The sequence below is a fragment of the Chinchilla lanigera genome, unplaced genomic scaffold, assembly GCF_000276665.1.
Source record: "Chinchilla lanigera isolate Chin_1 unplaced genomic scaffold, ChiLan1.0 scaffold00103, whole genome shotgun sequence".
NCBI lineage: Eukaryota > Metazoa > Chordata > Mammalia > Rodentia > Chinchillidae > Chinchilla > Chinchilla lanigera.
Window position 1 is genome coordinate 322488 of NW_004955504.1, and position 14015 is coordinate 336502.

The window sequence follows — 14015 nt, forward strand, 5'->3', positions numbered from 1 at the left end:
CATTGTAAAGAAATTCCAACTCTTTTGAAAGTTAAGATAGGTGATCATGCACCACCTGGGAGAAAGAAGGCCCTGGCACAGTCTGTTTCAGAATCTCTGCTGTTTGAAACACATTAAAAATCCCAGTGTTTACTCATCACCCTCATAATGCCAGTATGGCTTTGAAATTAGCCACTGTACTTGCTGACTTGAACACAGTAGTCATTCTCCTCTAAAGTGACAGATTGAGTTTGTTGAACAGGTTGAATATGACCCACAAGTAAGCAAGTTTTATGACCCACTCTGGGCCATTGAAATGTACTGCTAATGATAATTCTTTTTCTAAAAGAAATCTCTAGAGCAGCCCTTATAACTTAGTAACTGGCCAGCAATCTGCCTTTAGAAAGCCATCCCTTTCCACCTTAGGTTGGGCAGAGTTTAAAGTCTAACCTAATCCTGCCAGAGTCTTTGGTGACAGGCCGCTCCTGTCATCAGAGCCCAGTCATCAGGCAGCTTAGTGCACACATAGAGTGCACACATGGTCACCCTGGAGATCCAAGGGTTTGAGGATCTGTGTGTGAGGAGACTGGGTAAAGGAGCAAATGCATGCTTTATGATGTCACACTGACAAGTTTTTTCACCACAGTTGAGGGCTGGGGATATAGCTCAGTGGCACAGCGTCTGCCTACCACAGTTGAGTATTGAGGGAAAGCTTTAGTTGGGGATATTGTCATTGTAGATAGTCAGTGTCATCTGTCCTTGATACTTCCAAGACTGGGATGCCACAAAGGCTAGAGTTAAGGACCGAATAGGTGACCTGGGCCAGTTTGCTAACCATCTAGAGAAGACCATGGACATGAGTGCTTGTGCTTTGCTCAGACATCAGGTGTCTGTGGGCAGCCCCAGACTCAGGCCCTGGGTCCCATTCTTTGGACCACACTCTCCAGAAACCAAGGCAGTGACTGGGCTCTCAAAGCAGAGCAGCAGTGAAGCATCATACATGTGAACTTCCTCCTGAGAATAGTCTTCACAGCATGTGCATTGGGTTTGTTTCAGAAAGGACCCCTTTGAGTGTGTTCACCTTGTCTAGAACATACAGTGCTGAAGTGTTATGGTAGCATCTCATGACCTTGCTGTTGGTCACCAGTCATCCTGGGTCATTCCCTCCTCCCAGGCACCACCTAGAGTGGTGAGGGTCATTATCCTGCAGCATCACCAAGCTACTCTGACAAGAGCTGTGTAGATGTACCTGTGGGTACACCACAAGCTGGGACGCACCATGGAACAGGCGACGCTGATGAGTAGTCTGCTTCCCTTTCAGGCCACACCGCTCTAGGGTCAGGTGTGCTGAAACTTCAGCCAAGAAGTGCTTGGTCATGGATGCGGATGACGAGGCGGTCCTGAACCTCATTGCCGAATGCGAGTGGGACCTCAGCAATCCTCCTGGGAGCACGAGCTCCAGCCAGGAGCAGGAAGCCACCTTCCATCGCACCCAAGGTGTGCTGCTGAACCCACAGCGAAGACCAGTGTGCATAGTTGTGCTGTTGACAAGGCTCACTTCAGTGATAGGACCTTCATGAAGTTAGAGTGGCCTTGGAATGGCCAGCAGTGTGGACTGAGGAATTATGAGAGGAAAAGTTAGCATATTTAATTTGAATGTAATCATATTGCTCAGTTGTCTAGATTACCAGAAAAGTAAAACATCTAAAGTACAGAAGAAAGTCAAGTGACTGGTGGCTAGTGAAGCTGGCGTTAGCATCAGCCACAAGCAGTGTGGCCACTCTGCTCCTATCAGACTGCTGTGGTTAGGCCCTCTGACCCCACCAAGAGCATTGTGAACTCCACACTTGGGGCAGGAGCTTCACGTGGAATCTCTGCTTTTTACTAGGATTATTCATAAGCTTTAGCTTCATTTCTTTCAGTACATGGTATTTTTCATGAAAACAGCAACATCACATTGAGGCATGAATTTGGGCTTAGAACCCAGATTTGCCTGCAGCCCAAGGACATCTGCCACATCCTCCCAACGTGACTGTCCTCAGGATTCTTAGTTCTGACTCATGACAGTTTTAATCTGCATTTTTCTGCAGACTAATGCTGTAAAATAATCAGTCATGTGTGTATCTTCTAGGCGCTTCTGTTCAAGTCTGCCCAGTTCATATCATGGAGCTGTTTTGCCTATTGGTCTTGAGCTGTAATAACTTTTTATGGTTTCTGGATATAAGTCCTTTCTCAGATACTGTACATGTCCTGAGGATTTTCTCACATACTGTGGTATTGTCTCCATCCTGTGATACTATTCCTGTCCAGTGGCATTGTCCCTTCCCTATGTCATCCCCATCCCATGGCTTTATCCTCATTCTGTGTCCTTATCACAGCACCACAGCATTGTCCCCATTGTGTGGCATCCCCATCCTATGGCATTCCTCCCCCATGGCATTTCCTCCCTTGTGTGGCATTAGTCCCATCCTGTTACATCCTTACCCTGTGGCATTATCCCTGGCCCACACCGTTATTCCCATCCTCAGGCTCATCTTTTCACTTTCCTGTTAGTACTTTGAAGAGCATGTTTTAACTTCAGGGAAGTCCAGATTGATGTTTCTTTTTCTTTAATGGTTTGTACTTTTTGTGTCCACTAAAGAAATCTTTGTCCACTCATGCTTAAGAAGATGTGCTGTGTTTCCTCACAGACATCCTGCAGTTTCAAGTGTGTGGAAACAGAGTCTATTTCTTGGAGGTAGTTTTTGTTTGTTTGTTTTGGTAGTTGTTTTGATTTGCTTTTTCAGACAAGGTCTCACTTTGCAGTATAGGCTGGCCTTGAACTCACTATGCAGCCCAGGCTGGCCTCAAACGAATAGCAATCCTCCTTCCTCAGCCTCCCAAGTGCTGGGATTAGTGGTATGTGCCACCACTCCCCACTGGAGCAAATTTTTATGTATGGTGTAAGTTAATGGGCCAGGATGCTCTTGCTCCCTTTCTTACAGATCTATTTGTTCTGATACTATTCATTGGAAGGAGTGTTTATTATTTAATTACCTTGGCATACTTGTTTGAAATCAGCTAGCTTCTTCTCATTCTGTATTCTGTTTTACAGACCAGTGTAAATTTCTCCTGGTCTGCCATGTATCTTGTCCCTCTCTGGTGAGTGTTGAGGTCAGATTTTGTCAGCCCTCAGCTCTGCTCTTCCACCCACCTGCAAAACTGCCTGTTATTCACTGCAGTGTTGGTTGCTACATGATGAACCCGCTTAGGCATTTTAATCATTTTACAGGAAGTATGCTTATAGATGTTATACACTATCAAAAACTTAAAATGTAATTTTAATGAAGTAAAATCTTAAAAATATTTTTAACAAAATAGAGTCCAGACATCTGCTGAGCCCTCCATCTGTCCAGCACCAGTGTGGGGACCCCTTGAGGAAGGGTCATGATAAGAGGAGAGCCAGCTCCAGCACATGCTGCCCCGAGCAGCCACCTCCACACCAGCACTGTGGGGAGCTGTCCCCACAGCATGGGAAACCTGAGGCCTGCTGTGCCCACAGCCCACACATTGATGTCATCACCCACCCAGGTAATCACCCTCCGAACCTTTCTGAGCAGGCATCTTCCACAGGTTGGCTACAGCTGTAGTATTTCTCCTGCTGTCTCTATATATTTACTTACATGTAGAATTCCCTAAAGTAGCTCTGTTTCTCTGTATCACAGATTCCACAGATATTGAGGACTCTTCCTCTTCTTGTCAGAAGCCAAGTTTGTCATCACAAAAGGTGTTGAATCCTTTGCCTGTTCCTGAAAGGTATAGGAAGCGCAGGATGCATGGTGGAAGATTCCAGATGCTTTCAAACCAGAAGTGCCTGAGCCATCTGGAGAGGGCTAGTGGACTCCACAGCCTCACGGAGAGTTTGAGCAAGCAAGACAGCTCAGGGGGCCCGAGCCAGAGGGCATTTTCTCTTCCCAGGGCATCAGAGGCTGAAGAGCAGACATCTCACAGCGTGAGTAACTCCAGAGTGATGAGTTTGGGGCCTTGGTGTTAGCCGCCAGTGCCTTGCCTTTTTTCCTTGACTGAGCAGTAGAGTGGAATGGTCATTAGGTCTTTGTAGTGCCACCTTGTGCCTTTCAGTACTGACCTGACCACACAGTGAAGCAGCTAGTCAGTTTAGTTTTCCCTACCATTTGCTCCTGAGCTCTACCCTTATCTCTTGTAGTATTCTGTGTTTGGGGTGGAGGCATACCCAGACATCAGAGGTGTTTTTATCTCATTTCTTTACATTGATCTCCAAGGTTGGAATCAGTCACCATGACCACCTGGAGCCATCACTGACACTGTCATGTGGAGGAGTCCTGGAAGTGTATTGAGTAGTTTTCCAGTAGGCTCATCCCAATTAGGTATTGAGTTCTTTTACCCCCAGAGGAAACCAGAGGTCCCATGGACAACATTGCCATGAAGTTGGAGGCTTTGAAACATGAGCAAAGGACACCTGGATGAGCACAGAAAGGCATGGACCCAGAGCCATTGGAGCAGGGGGTTGGCTGCCATCCTTGTGTCAGGTAGAACCCTGGAGGCAGGCTGAGGAGTAGAGATGCTTCTGAGTAGAAATGGTGGCTCCAGGGAGCACAGGTCCTCCTCCTAGGAGCTAGAGATGCTCCTGGGAGGGCTCCTGGGTGGTCAGGGGCATGTCTCACTTTCCCTGGTTGGCCCTGAGCTGGACAGGTGAGAACCAGGGAGGTATTACATTGACCATATCCAGGTTGTTCTAAGCCCACTGTTGGGAGTTGCTCTTGGGTGTCCTGGACATTGCCCAAGATGGTGGTCTGACAGCCTGTCAGCTTCACAGGTGGCTGTGAGGCACACCTCCTGGGGCCAGATCCCCTCACGGCAGGAGTCGTGAATTTGGGCTTGCAGATGTGCTGGTGTTAGAGATCTCATCTTTGCAGTGATTGGTCATCTTATGAGCTGAAAGTTAGTTTCATGACTTTGTCTCCATCACAGCCATCCATATCACACTTGACAGCTCCGCTAGGGGAGAGGGCTGCCCTGGACATGGTGTTCCTGGAGGCGCTCCTCAACCTGGTAGATAAGTACTGGAGTGGCTGCAGGTCTCTGCATGGGAACCAGGCATTCCTAGGTGAGTCCTGAGGTAAGGTGGTTCCACCTTCCTGGCAGCATCTCTTGACAGGTACTTCTAATCTGCCATGTGTTTGGGGACCTGGAGAATCAGGTGAGTTGTCCCAGCATTTGGATATTAATATGCTTCTGTAGAGGTGACGTGGTCTCTGCTTTAGCAGGGTAGCCAGGCTTTCATCAGGCCCCAGGCAGGCCAGTGGCTGTGGGCTCCCACTTGCCCATGCCAAAGTGCCATCCATAGTGCAAGACTGTAAGTGATGTGTCTTCATGAGGGGGTTTGGAGGGCTGGAAGCTAACTGTGGTCTTCTCTGAGTCTGCTGTGAATGTTTGGTTGTGTATAGGTCCCAGGGGAATACTGTGGGCCCAGCAGGGCATTGCCTTCCTATAAAGGGTTTGGGTCCCTGCTTCCGCAGACTGGACCTGGTACAGGAGCACACTAGGGCCTCTGTCATCAGGTTTGCACTTAGAGCCCAGCAGCTGGCTTCTCTTTCCCCTGCATCCTGGGCTGTGTGCTAGTGTTCTCTAGGAGCTCACTGGCCATTGGCAGACCCTGAACAATGCCCTGAGTCCCCAGTCCACTTCACTCAGTGTTGTGGCCCTTCAACTCCTCTAATTCAGGACACCCTAAGGAGCTGCAGCCCCTGACCCTGCATGTCTAACCCTCGTGTCGGGGCCAGACTCTTGTTTGTGACAGTGGGATTGGTTTGTATCACCTGGGCTCCTGCCCATCATGGAGCTTCCAGCATCGCCCATACCATTCTGGATGTGGCTGCTCAAAGGTGTGGCCCTCACATCAGGGTTTCCCTTTTTCTGTTCTTCTACACACACATACACACACGCGCGCGCACATGCGCGCCCCCAGTGATGGCATATAGGAGAGCCTGGATGAGATGACTTCGAGGCTTTGATAGCCTTTGTCCTTGTGCCCCACAGTGTTTCTCAGCATATAGCCACATGTTGGACATGTCTTGTTTACAGCCCATCCTTCATTGGTAAGTATGTAATGGAGTTCATTTTCCTCCTAGCCCAGGCGAAGCATGTTTTGTCATCTGTCCAAGAGTTGGCATCAGCTCAGGGGAGCACAGCACCTGGGGATGAAGAAGTCAGCTACCTGGTCCTTGAAAATCAGTCTCTGCACATGCGGCTTGCCGAGCAGCAGCAACAGTACACCACAACCATGAGTGAGGTGACAGCGGAGCTTAGTAGCACCCAGCGGGAGATGGTGAGTAAGCCTGGCACTGTTTCCATCTGTTTCTGGGACTGTTCTGGAATGGAGTGAAGGTAGACTTGTGACTTCACAAACCCACACTGCCTCTGGCTATTCTCAGGGTGCTGCCCATGCCCTCTTCTTCCCTTCCAGGACCTCGAAGGCCTCCCCACCCAGGACTCTGCCACCTTAAGAGCACTGCCTAACTGCTACACACCTAGGCCACAGGTGCAGTGAATTGAGCATGACACCCCCGGTCATCCCAGCTCTGCTCACTGGTTACTGTCTCTTACAGGATCTTCATGGGAGAGATGGGGGTTGGGGGTTGGGGGTTGGGGGAAGCCATGCTCAAGGTATCATATTTGGCCCCAGTCCTGATGAGTGAGCTTGCAGCAGGTTGCCCTGTGTGAACTGATCAACCATCTGTCACCAGGTGGCGTCCCAAGGGCAACCAGAGCTGGACAGGACCCTTGGAAGGTCCTGTGGTGTTTGGAAATATTAGGGGTACTCTTTTTTGTCAACGTGCACACCTGTGGGCTATGTCTTAGAGTGAAAGCTGGGCTGCAGAGCTGCTGCCAGGCCCACCAGGTAAAGTACTGGCCCACTGGGTCAGCTCTTGATGGTTGTACAGCACTGCACTTCAAGGTATATATTAGGGACCTGCAGATGGGAGGGCTCCTGAAAGTCACTGAGTGGAGGCCTCTGCCACAGGGCTACTGTGTAACCCTCCAGGAAGCCTCATAGTGGAGGGGAGTGCTCATGATGTGGGCAGTACTCAAGATGGCAGTCCCTGTCTTTGTGACCTAATTCTTGTGTCCTCTCCTATGGAGGAGGGCACGTAGGGGTTTCCACCACTGTAGCAACTGTCTGTCCTTCCCTCTGGATCAGTGACCTCATTTTTCAGACAGGCTGAAAACACCAAAGGATTTCTTGGGCAAGGATCTGAAATTGCTAGACAGATAATTCCTTTATTTATTTATGAGGTACTGGCAATTGAACCCAAGCCCCTTACACTGAAAGGCCTTTTTAAAAACTTTTTTGAGAGAGTCTTACTAAGTCACTGAGTTACCCTGGCTAGTTTTAAACTTGGGATCCTCCTGCCTCAGCCTTTCAGAGTGCTGGGATTATAGGCCTCTGCTACCATACCCAGCTAAATCCTTTATGAGAATCTTTGTGAGATATCCTATGTGAAGCTTCATTTTTAGAGAAAAAAATAGAAAAACAGTGAAATGATATAGAGAGCCTGTGGTCCTTGCCCACACCATGAGTCCCTGCATACACTTATGGGCCTCTTCCTTTGGAAAGGGGCTGAATCCAGTGTGTCTGGACCACAGCCCAGGGCAGAATGTAGTCTGTGTGGGGCAATGTCAATGTGGTGACATAGCTCTGCCTGCAGTGAGGCGATAGCCCACGATGCCTATCAGGTTGGTGCAGACTGGAAATCTTGTCAGATCGGGATCAGTACATCCAGATCCACAGAGCCCGTGCCAGCTTGGCACTGCTGCCGTGTAGAGTTCAGGCACAGAAATGTGGTCTCTATGGGTGCCTGGTCCCTCACCTTCTTTGCAGGCAAACCAGCACTGTCTGAGAGAGCAGTGTCAGCTCCAGGACAGGTGTGGACCAGAGTTCCCTATCTGGGCAAGTGACCAAGCCCTGCTCGTATGTCTTCCAAGTTCACCCCTGGATGGCCCAGGTATAGGAAGGAGCAGCTAGCTACTGTGGTCAGGAGCCCATATGGTGACAACACCTAGGGATAGCTGGAAAGGTTGAGTGGCATGTAGACTTGTCATCAAGCCCGAGTGCCCCCTGTTGAGTGAAGGTGCTGGCTCCATGGTGTGTATGCCTGTGTGGTGGCTGCTGGCATCACCTCCTGAGGCAGAGGCCCAGGCAGCAGTAAAGGTAGAGGCTCTGATACTAGCTTTGTATATGTGGCTTCCAGTCTGGGCACAATCTGTCCCCTGCCACCTGTGCCCGCCAGCCTGGACTGTAGTCAAGAGCTGGGAGCCAAACATGGCCACCCGTGGAGCTTTTTGTGTAGCCCCAGGGTGCTCAGGGAAGGAAGACCTGTGTATTGGCCTCATCACAGGGGGCATTGAAAGATGTAGGCCAACAGGAATGCTTTTGGGTCCAGTGACCAACCTTCACCATGAAATGTCAGAGTCGGCAGGCATATGTGCACCAAAGGTGGGCTTGCTAGGTAGAAAATAAACAAAACAGAGCGTCCTGAAAACTAGGGCTTAAGTCTTGGCAAGGCACAGGTTCTCCATTATAGAAGCAGGGGGGCCCCTGTGTGGAGCCCCAGGCCAGCTGTCTGGCTGTGCCTAGATTGGCAGATGAGACTGCAAATCTGTGGGAGCTCTGGACCACCTTGGATAGCCACCTGTCACAAGAGACTCTAGGCATAAGAGAAACTCTCATCCTGGACAAAGGCTGAGGGCTTTCAGAGAGGGAGGACCCACATCACCCAGTGCTGTTCCTGAACAAGGCCTGAGGCTCATTGGGAAGGTAGCCTTGTGTGTCTCAAGGATCTGGCACACCTGTTCCCCTCCCTCTGGAAGGAAGTCACATTGCTCAGGCACGGGTAGCTTTTCTCATTTCATTTAGAATTATGTAAAAAAAGAAAACGCTTGTCATCAAAAAGTTTAATTCCTTTTAATATATATATTTTACTGAGTTTGACTTAATATTTAAGTGTGTTTTCTGTGCCCTTAGGATACCTTGAGACAACATTTAGACAGATCTTTGGAAGAGAATAATAGCTTAAAATCTATGTTGTTTAACATGAAAAAAGAAGTGAAAAATGGAGAAACTTCAGCAGCATTAAATGTGCAGATCTCTGGTGAGTTTGTTTACTTGGTCATAGTGCTTGTTGAAGTTGAGTGTTCAGATGTGCACTGGAGACTTCTTTCTAAGTCCTTCTTGCCAGGAGCAGGAGGCAGCAAGTGCTGTCCAAGCAGGATGGGCCGCCCTGCCCCACTGGTCCTTATGTTGGTGGCCTGGGCCGTGTTGGCAGAGCACACAGGCACCGCTTGCCAAGACCAGCAGGGTGTACTCACAGTTTCCTTTGGCTCTTAAAACCTCATATGTGTCTTCCATGGCTGTGGTACTGAGCAACTGGGGAGGCATCCTGGCCCTGCTATGGGGGAGCCACACTCTGGCTGCATTCGTGACCCCAGGTGGGCACTTTGAGGTCCGTTCTGTGATCACTGTTTCCTCAAGGTCTGATAGTTTGCCCTCCTGCTCTTCACTTACTTTGGTTCTACTTTGCCATTTTAAGAGGAGTGCATTTCGTATTTAGGTTTCAGACCATTGGTGATGGTGTCGTACATTTCCATGGCAGTGTCTCTGGGTCAGTTTGTACTTCATGTGGATGGGCAGTGTGCATCCTCTATTCAGGTCTCTTAAAGGGGACTTTAAAGGGCAAGAAGGAAGTGTACAGGACTGATGCTCTGCCTTGTGCTGAGGCCTGTGCAGCAGGAAGGACCGTAGATGGGGCATGCCACCAAGTCTGTCTTGGGCACTGTGGTTGGACCTCTTGCCCACTTTTATGGGGGTGTTTTATTGGTTGGTGAGAGTTCTTAGAGTTCTTTATATTCATTTTTGTTTAGTAAATGTAATTTTTTTTCCCTTTTTACTTTCTGTTTCTGGAAGACATTATTTACATTTACTTGTGCCTGGGTTTCTTCTGCCTTACCCTTCATTTCTAGTGTGACTGTTTTTCTTTATTGCTAATTCTGTCCTGAGTTTTCTGATTCTGACTCAGGCTGCTCTTTAATTCCTGTTTGTTCTTTCTCGTTCTGAAATGGTGAGTGGTGACTGGGCCCCCCCGGTGGCCTGGCTGTCAGCATCTTATGCTCTTATAGTGCCTGTGGGACTTTATGGCAGTACTTTTCTGTTATTTGTTCTATATGACATTTGTTCCAGTTTCTAAAAGGACGCAGGGTCAGGATGGCTTTTCTGCCTTCATAGGTCAAAACTATGGCAGCCTCTTTTTGAGGATTTTTCAGGCCCTATTTCCTCCCCAGCCCTCTCTTTGATGTCCATGTACTGCCTGACTTCTCTTTGTTCCTGCGCTTCTGGTTTCTGATCTCCTTACTTGATGTTTGACTGATGTGGGGATTCTGGGAGATGCTGTCACTGCCCTTTCCCAGAATCCCTTTTGTTCCTGCCCTTGAGGAGGAGTTTGAATAGACAGATCCTGAGGCATGTTGCCTGCCCGAGCATACTAATTGTGCCCTCGATTGCTGTTGGGTTTGTTGGTCATTCTTTGCCTTGACTTGCTCTCTCCAGCTAGCTCATCTCTGATGATGTGTGTTATACAGTCATGTATATAAAGGTGGATTTCAGTTTATCCAGTGTTTGGATTTTAGGATATGTCTCTTTCCTTCTTGAGTTGGAAACTCAGAAAGGCAGGATCTATGTGGAAGGAAACCAAACATGTGCTCTGTCATTGATAGGTACCATATCAGAGGACAATCATCAGGACACGTGGCCACCACAGGCTTCTGAATGTTTATCCCCAAGCCACAGACCCCCTCAGGCACAGTTTGTTTCCTGTGGGAGAGACACACTCCAAAGGGCAGATCCAGTAGAGGAGGCACATGCTGGTCATCACTCCAAGCTGTGTTCCTTTTCTGATGACCCAGATCCAGTTTAAACTAGCATTGCTGAGAATATAGGAAGGAGTTTCACTAAACAGTGTCACTTCTTGTTTTCCTTCAGGACTTCAGGCAAGTGTCAAGCAACTGTCTGGTGAGGTTGTAGAACTAAAGCAGCACCTTGAGCACTATGACAAGATCCAGGAGCTCACCCAGATGCTGCAGGAGAGCCACAGGTGTCACCGGGTTGGCCTAGGAGCCAGGGGAGGGGTGGGGGCATGAGAGGGTGGGGCTGGCCTATGTCACCCTAAAGAGGCAAAGAGGTACATCTGGCATTTGTCTCAGTGGTTAGCATCCAAGACCCACATGTGTCACAGTGTGGACTTGGGACTTCTGTGATGTCCCCTCCTGGCTAAAAGTGAGGCCCTTCATGGTACAGCATGTGTGAAGTGTGACCAGGAAACATGGCCAGGGGAGATGAGCAGTAAGGGGCATGTGAGTGATAATGACGTGCAGTACAGTGTCAAGTTCCCAGGGCCATGGTTCCTGTGCAGTTGTACCTGTCCACGTAGGAACATGGAGATCCCATCTTTACTCTCTGGCTGTGTTTGGGTATCAAGAAGTGGACTAGGAGTGTTCGGATGGTCCAAGCAGAGGCTCAGCTGTTATTCAGAAAGGTGTATTCTGGGAAGCAGGTGGAGGCTGGGTATGGAGAGAAAGTCAGCCATGGGTAGAGAAGCAAGTTGCTAAGCAGGGAGGGCTATCACGCTATGCTTTGTGGATGTAGCATGTGAGTCCAGGCTCCCCGGGCTCAGCAACATTCTCACTCACTTCCCTCACGTTCCCTTCTCCCCTTTTGTCTTGATGAGGCGACCACCCCTCCTTATATTTAGGGGTCATCTGGTCACAAGCCAAGCTGGCTCTTTAAGGATTAATACAGGCCACAGTTCCCCATGACCTCATCACAAATGTAAGTTATTGGCAAGGGAGAGAGAGGAGATTGAGCTGAGACTGGGTGGAGAGGAGCAGAAGGAAGAAAAACCAGCCATCTCAAGGCCAGGCAGTGACAAACCGATTCCTCCCTAGGACCCACTGGCCATCTCTGGCAGATCAGACAGCTTGATGGTCATGCTGTGGCCCAGGTATGGGCAGGGCAACGTGTGGAGCTTCTAAACGCAGTGGGATCCAACTTTGGCCTCTGAGGGTCATGCTGACTCTGTCCAGTAGCTATTTCTGTAATCCAAGCAAGCAGGTCCAGTACCTGCTCAGTGGATTGGTGTGTGGTATGGTCATCTTTGTGGTGAAAATGGCAAATGTCAGTGTAGCCTGCATTGTCTAAACTAGTGCTATCCTAAATGTTGTCACTGCCGACTCAGTGAGCAGAAAGCAAGGTAAAAAGTGGGAAAAACACAGTAGCATTTAGGAATTACTTCTCCAGGGAAGGTTGTCAGCAGCATAGAGAGGGGACTTCTTTATGACACTGTTTCACATCCATGTTGTTACCTCTGGTTGGGAACTAGAAACACTGCTGTCTGGATTCCTTCTAGAGTTAGTATTATTTTGCTGGCTCCTCTTCTCCAAGAGCCATGTAGGGTGGGATGTTGAGGGGGGCCATGCATCCACCCATTTGCTCCTTCAGCTCATTCATCTGCTCTCGCTGAGGCGGAAGCTTAGGCAGACCCAGCCCTGCTTTTGTCTGGAGGGGTAGAGCAGACAGGCAGCAGGAAGTAGTGGAAGCGATGAAGCCATGGACAGTGGACCTGGATGTCCCTGTGTGATGAGAGATTCTGACTGGGGTGGGGCTCAGGGATGGCTCTGTGCAGAACGCTTTGAGCCAGGCAGTGGGCAGTGGCAGTAGAGAGGGGCAGACTGAGGCATGAGGAAGAATCCATTGATTACCCGCATCTTGTTTCCAGCTCCCTGGTCAGCACCAACGAGCACCTCCTGCAGGAGCTGAGCCGGGAAAGGGCACAGCACAGGGCAGAGGTGGAACAGATGCGCTGGAGCTTCCAGGAGCTCAAGAAGACTGCAGCCCTGTTCCCGCCTCACAGCGCCAGCTTTGGGGGCTGCCAGTCGTGCTGATCCTGCTCAAAGCTATGCATCTCCTCTTGCCTTTGGCATAGCCCCTTGTGTGCATTTTTGTGCTTCTCTTTGCTGGTGAGACCTGTTCTTTGTGTTTGTAATTACATTTTCCTCATTGAAACACATTCAGGGTCTATAGCTCAGCTCTCTGAAGCATCCTAAACTGACAGGGTGGGCCCAGCCTTCGCCTGTTTGGAGACATACTGATTGCTTCGCCATCAGAATACCTGAGATGCAGGCAGCAAGGCACTTTCCTTCCTAATGTGATGCACTGTGTATGCTAATTAAAGGAAAAATTTCTTGTGTGGTAAGCAGTCCTTATTCAATGAAAAAGTGGCTCTTTGTCAGTTTTAAGTTTCTCATTGAATTCTTTTTTTTTTTTGGTTTTTCTCCGGTACCGGGAACCGAACTCACGACCTTGCACTTGCCAGGCAGGCCCTTTGCCGCTGAGCTAAATCCCCAGCCCCCTCTCATTGAATTCTTTTATAAAACAAGCTATGCACAATGGTCGATGAGCAAGAATAAGTAAGTTCCAAACTTACAAAAGTAACACTTAGAAGATGTAAGAAATATCTTTAAATACTGTTTTCCTTTGTTAACATATCATAGTTAAAATACCTACTGGAACCCTGCCTATTCTTTATAGTGTGTATCTGAAAATTATGTCATAATAGGGCTGAAAACTAGGCTTTTAGTTTGGAAACTTGTTATATATGTAATCTTTTATTGGTAAAGCAAGGTGATTTTTTTAAAACAAAGTTTGATTTAGGGAGAATGAGCAGGCCTAAGAAGGCAGTGCTTTGCCCATGCCTTGGGGTCCTGGCACTGGGGATGGAAGCTGAGCATTCCTCCCTCACTTTTTCCCTCTGTTCCTTGCTGTCACGGTTGTGTCCCTGTAACGGTTGTGTCCAACAGCACCAGTTTCTCTAACTTAGCAGAAAAACATGTCACTGAAGTTAGTGTTAGCACAGTGGGGTGGGGTTTTTTCATCAGACTGTTCATTTAAAAGTATTAAAAAGATTGTA

General features: G+C 48.7%; 1 protein-coding gene across 8 annotated transcripts in view; it reads left to right on the forward strand.

Annotated features, from left to right (window-relative positions):
* Positions 1 to 13304, forward strand: part of Cep72 (centrosomal protein 72kDa) — a 30611-nt gene extending 17307 nt beyond the window's left edge. For 3 of the 8 annotated variants that reach the window (XM_013505910.1, XM_013505914.1, XM_013505912.1), the window contains 9 exons: positions 1301 to 1476; positions 3340 to 3549; positions 3684 to 3970; positions 4969 to 5104; positions 6129 to 6325; positions 6464 to 6538; positions 9023 to 9149; positions 11033 to 11144; positions 12825 to 13304. In XM_013505910.1, the coding sequence (XP_013361364.1) occupies positions 1301 to 1476; positions 3340 to 3549; positions 3684 to 3970; positions 4969 to 5104; positions 6129 to 6325; positions 6464 to 6538; positions 9023 to 9149; positions 11033 to 11144; positions 12825 to 12990 (1486 nt within the window). In that variant the 3' untranslated portion in view covers positions 12991 to 13304. Of the gene's footprint in view, positions 1 to 1300; positions 1477 to 3339; positions 3550 to 3683; positions 3971 to 4968; positions 5105 to 6128; positions 6326 to 6463; positions 6539 to 9022; positions 9150 to 11032; positions 11145 to 11777; positions 12051 to 12824 lie in introns of all 8 variants that reach the window. The other 5 variants (XR_001231552.1, XR_001231553.1, XM_005407003.2 and 2 more) reach the window with 5 other exon arrangements.
* The last annotated feature ends 711 nt before the right edge of the window (positions 13305 to 14015 follow it).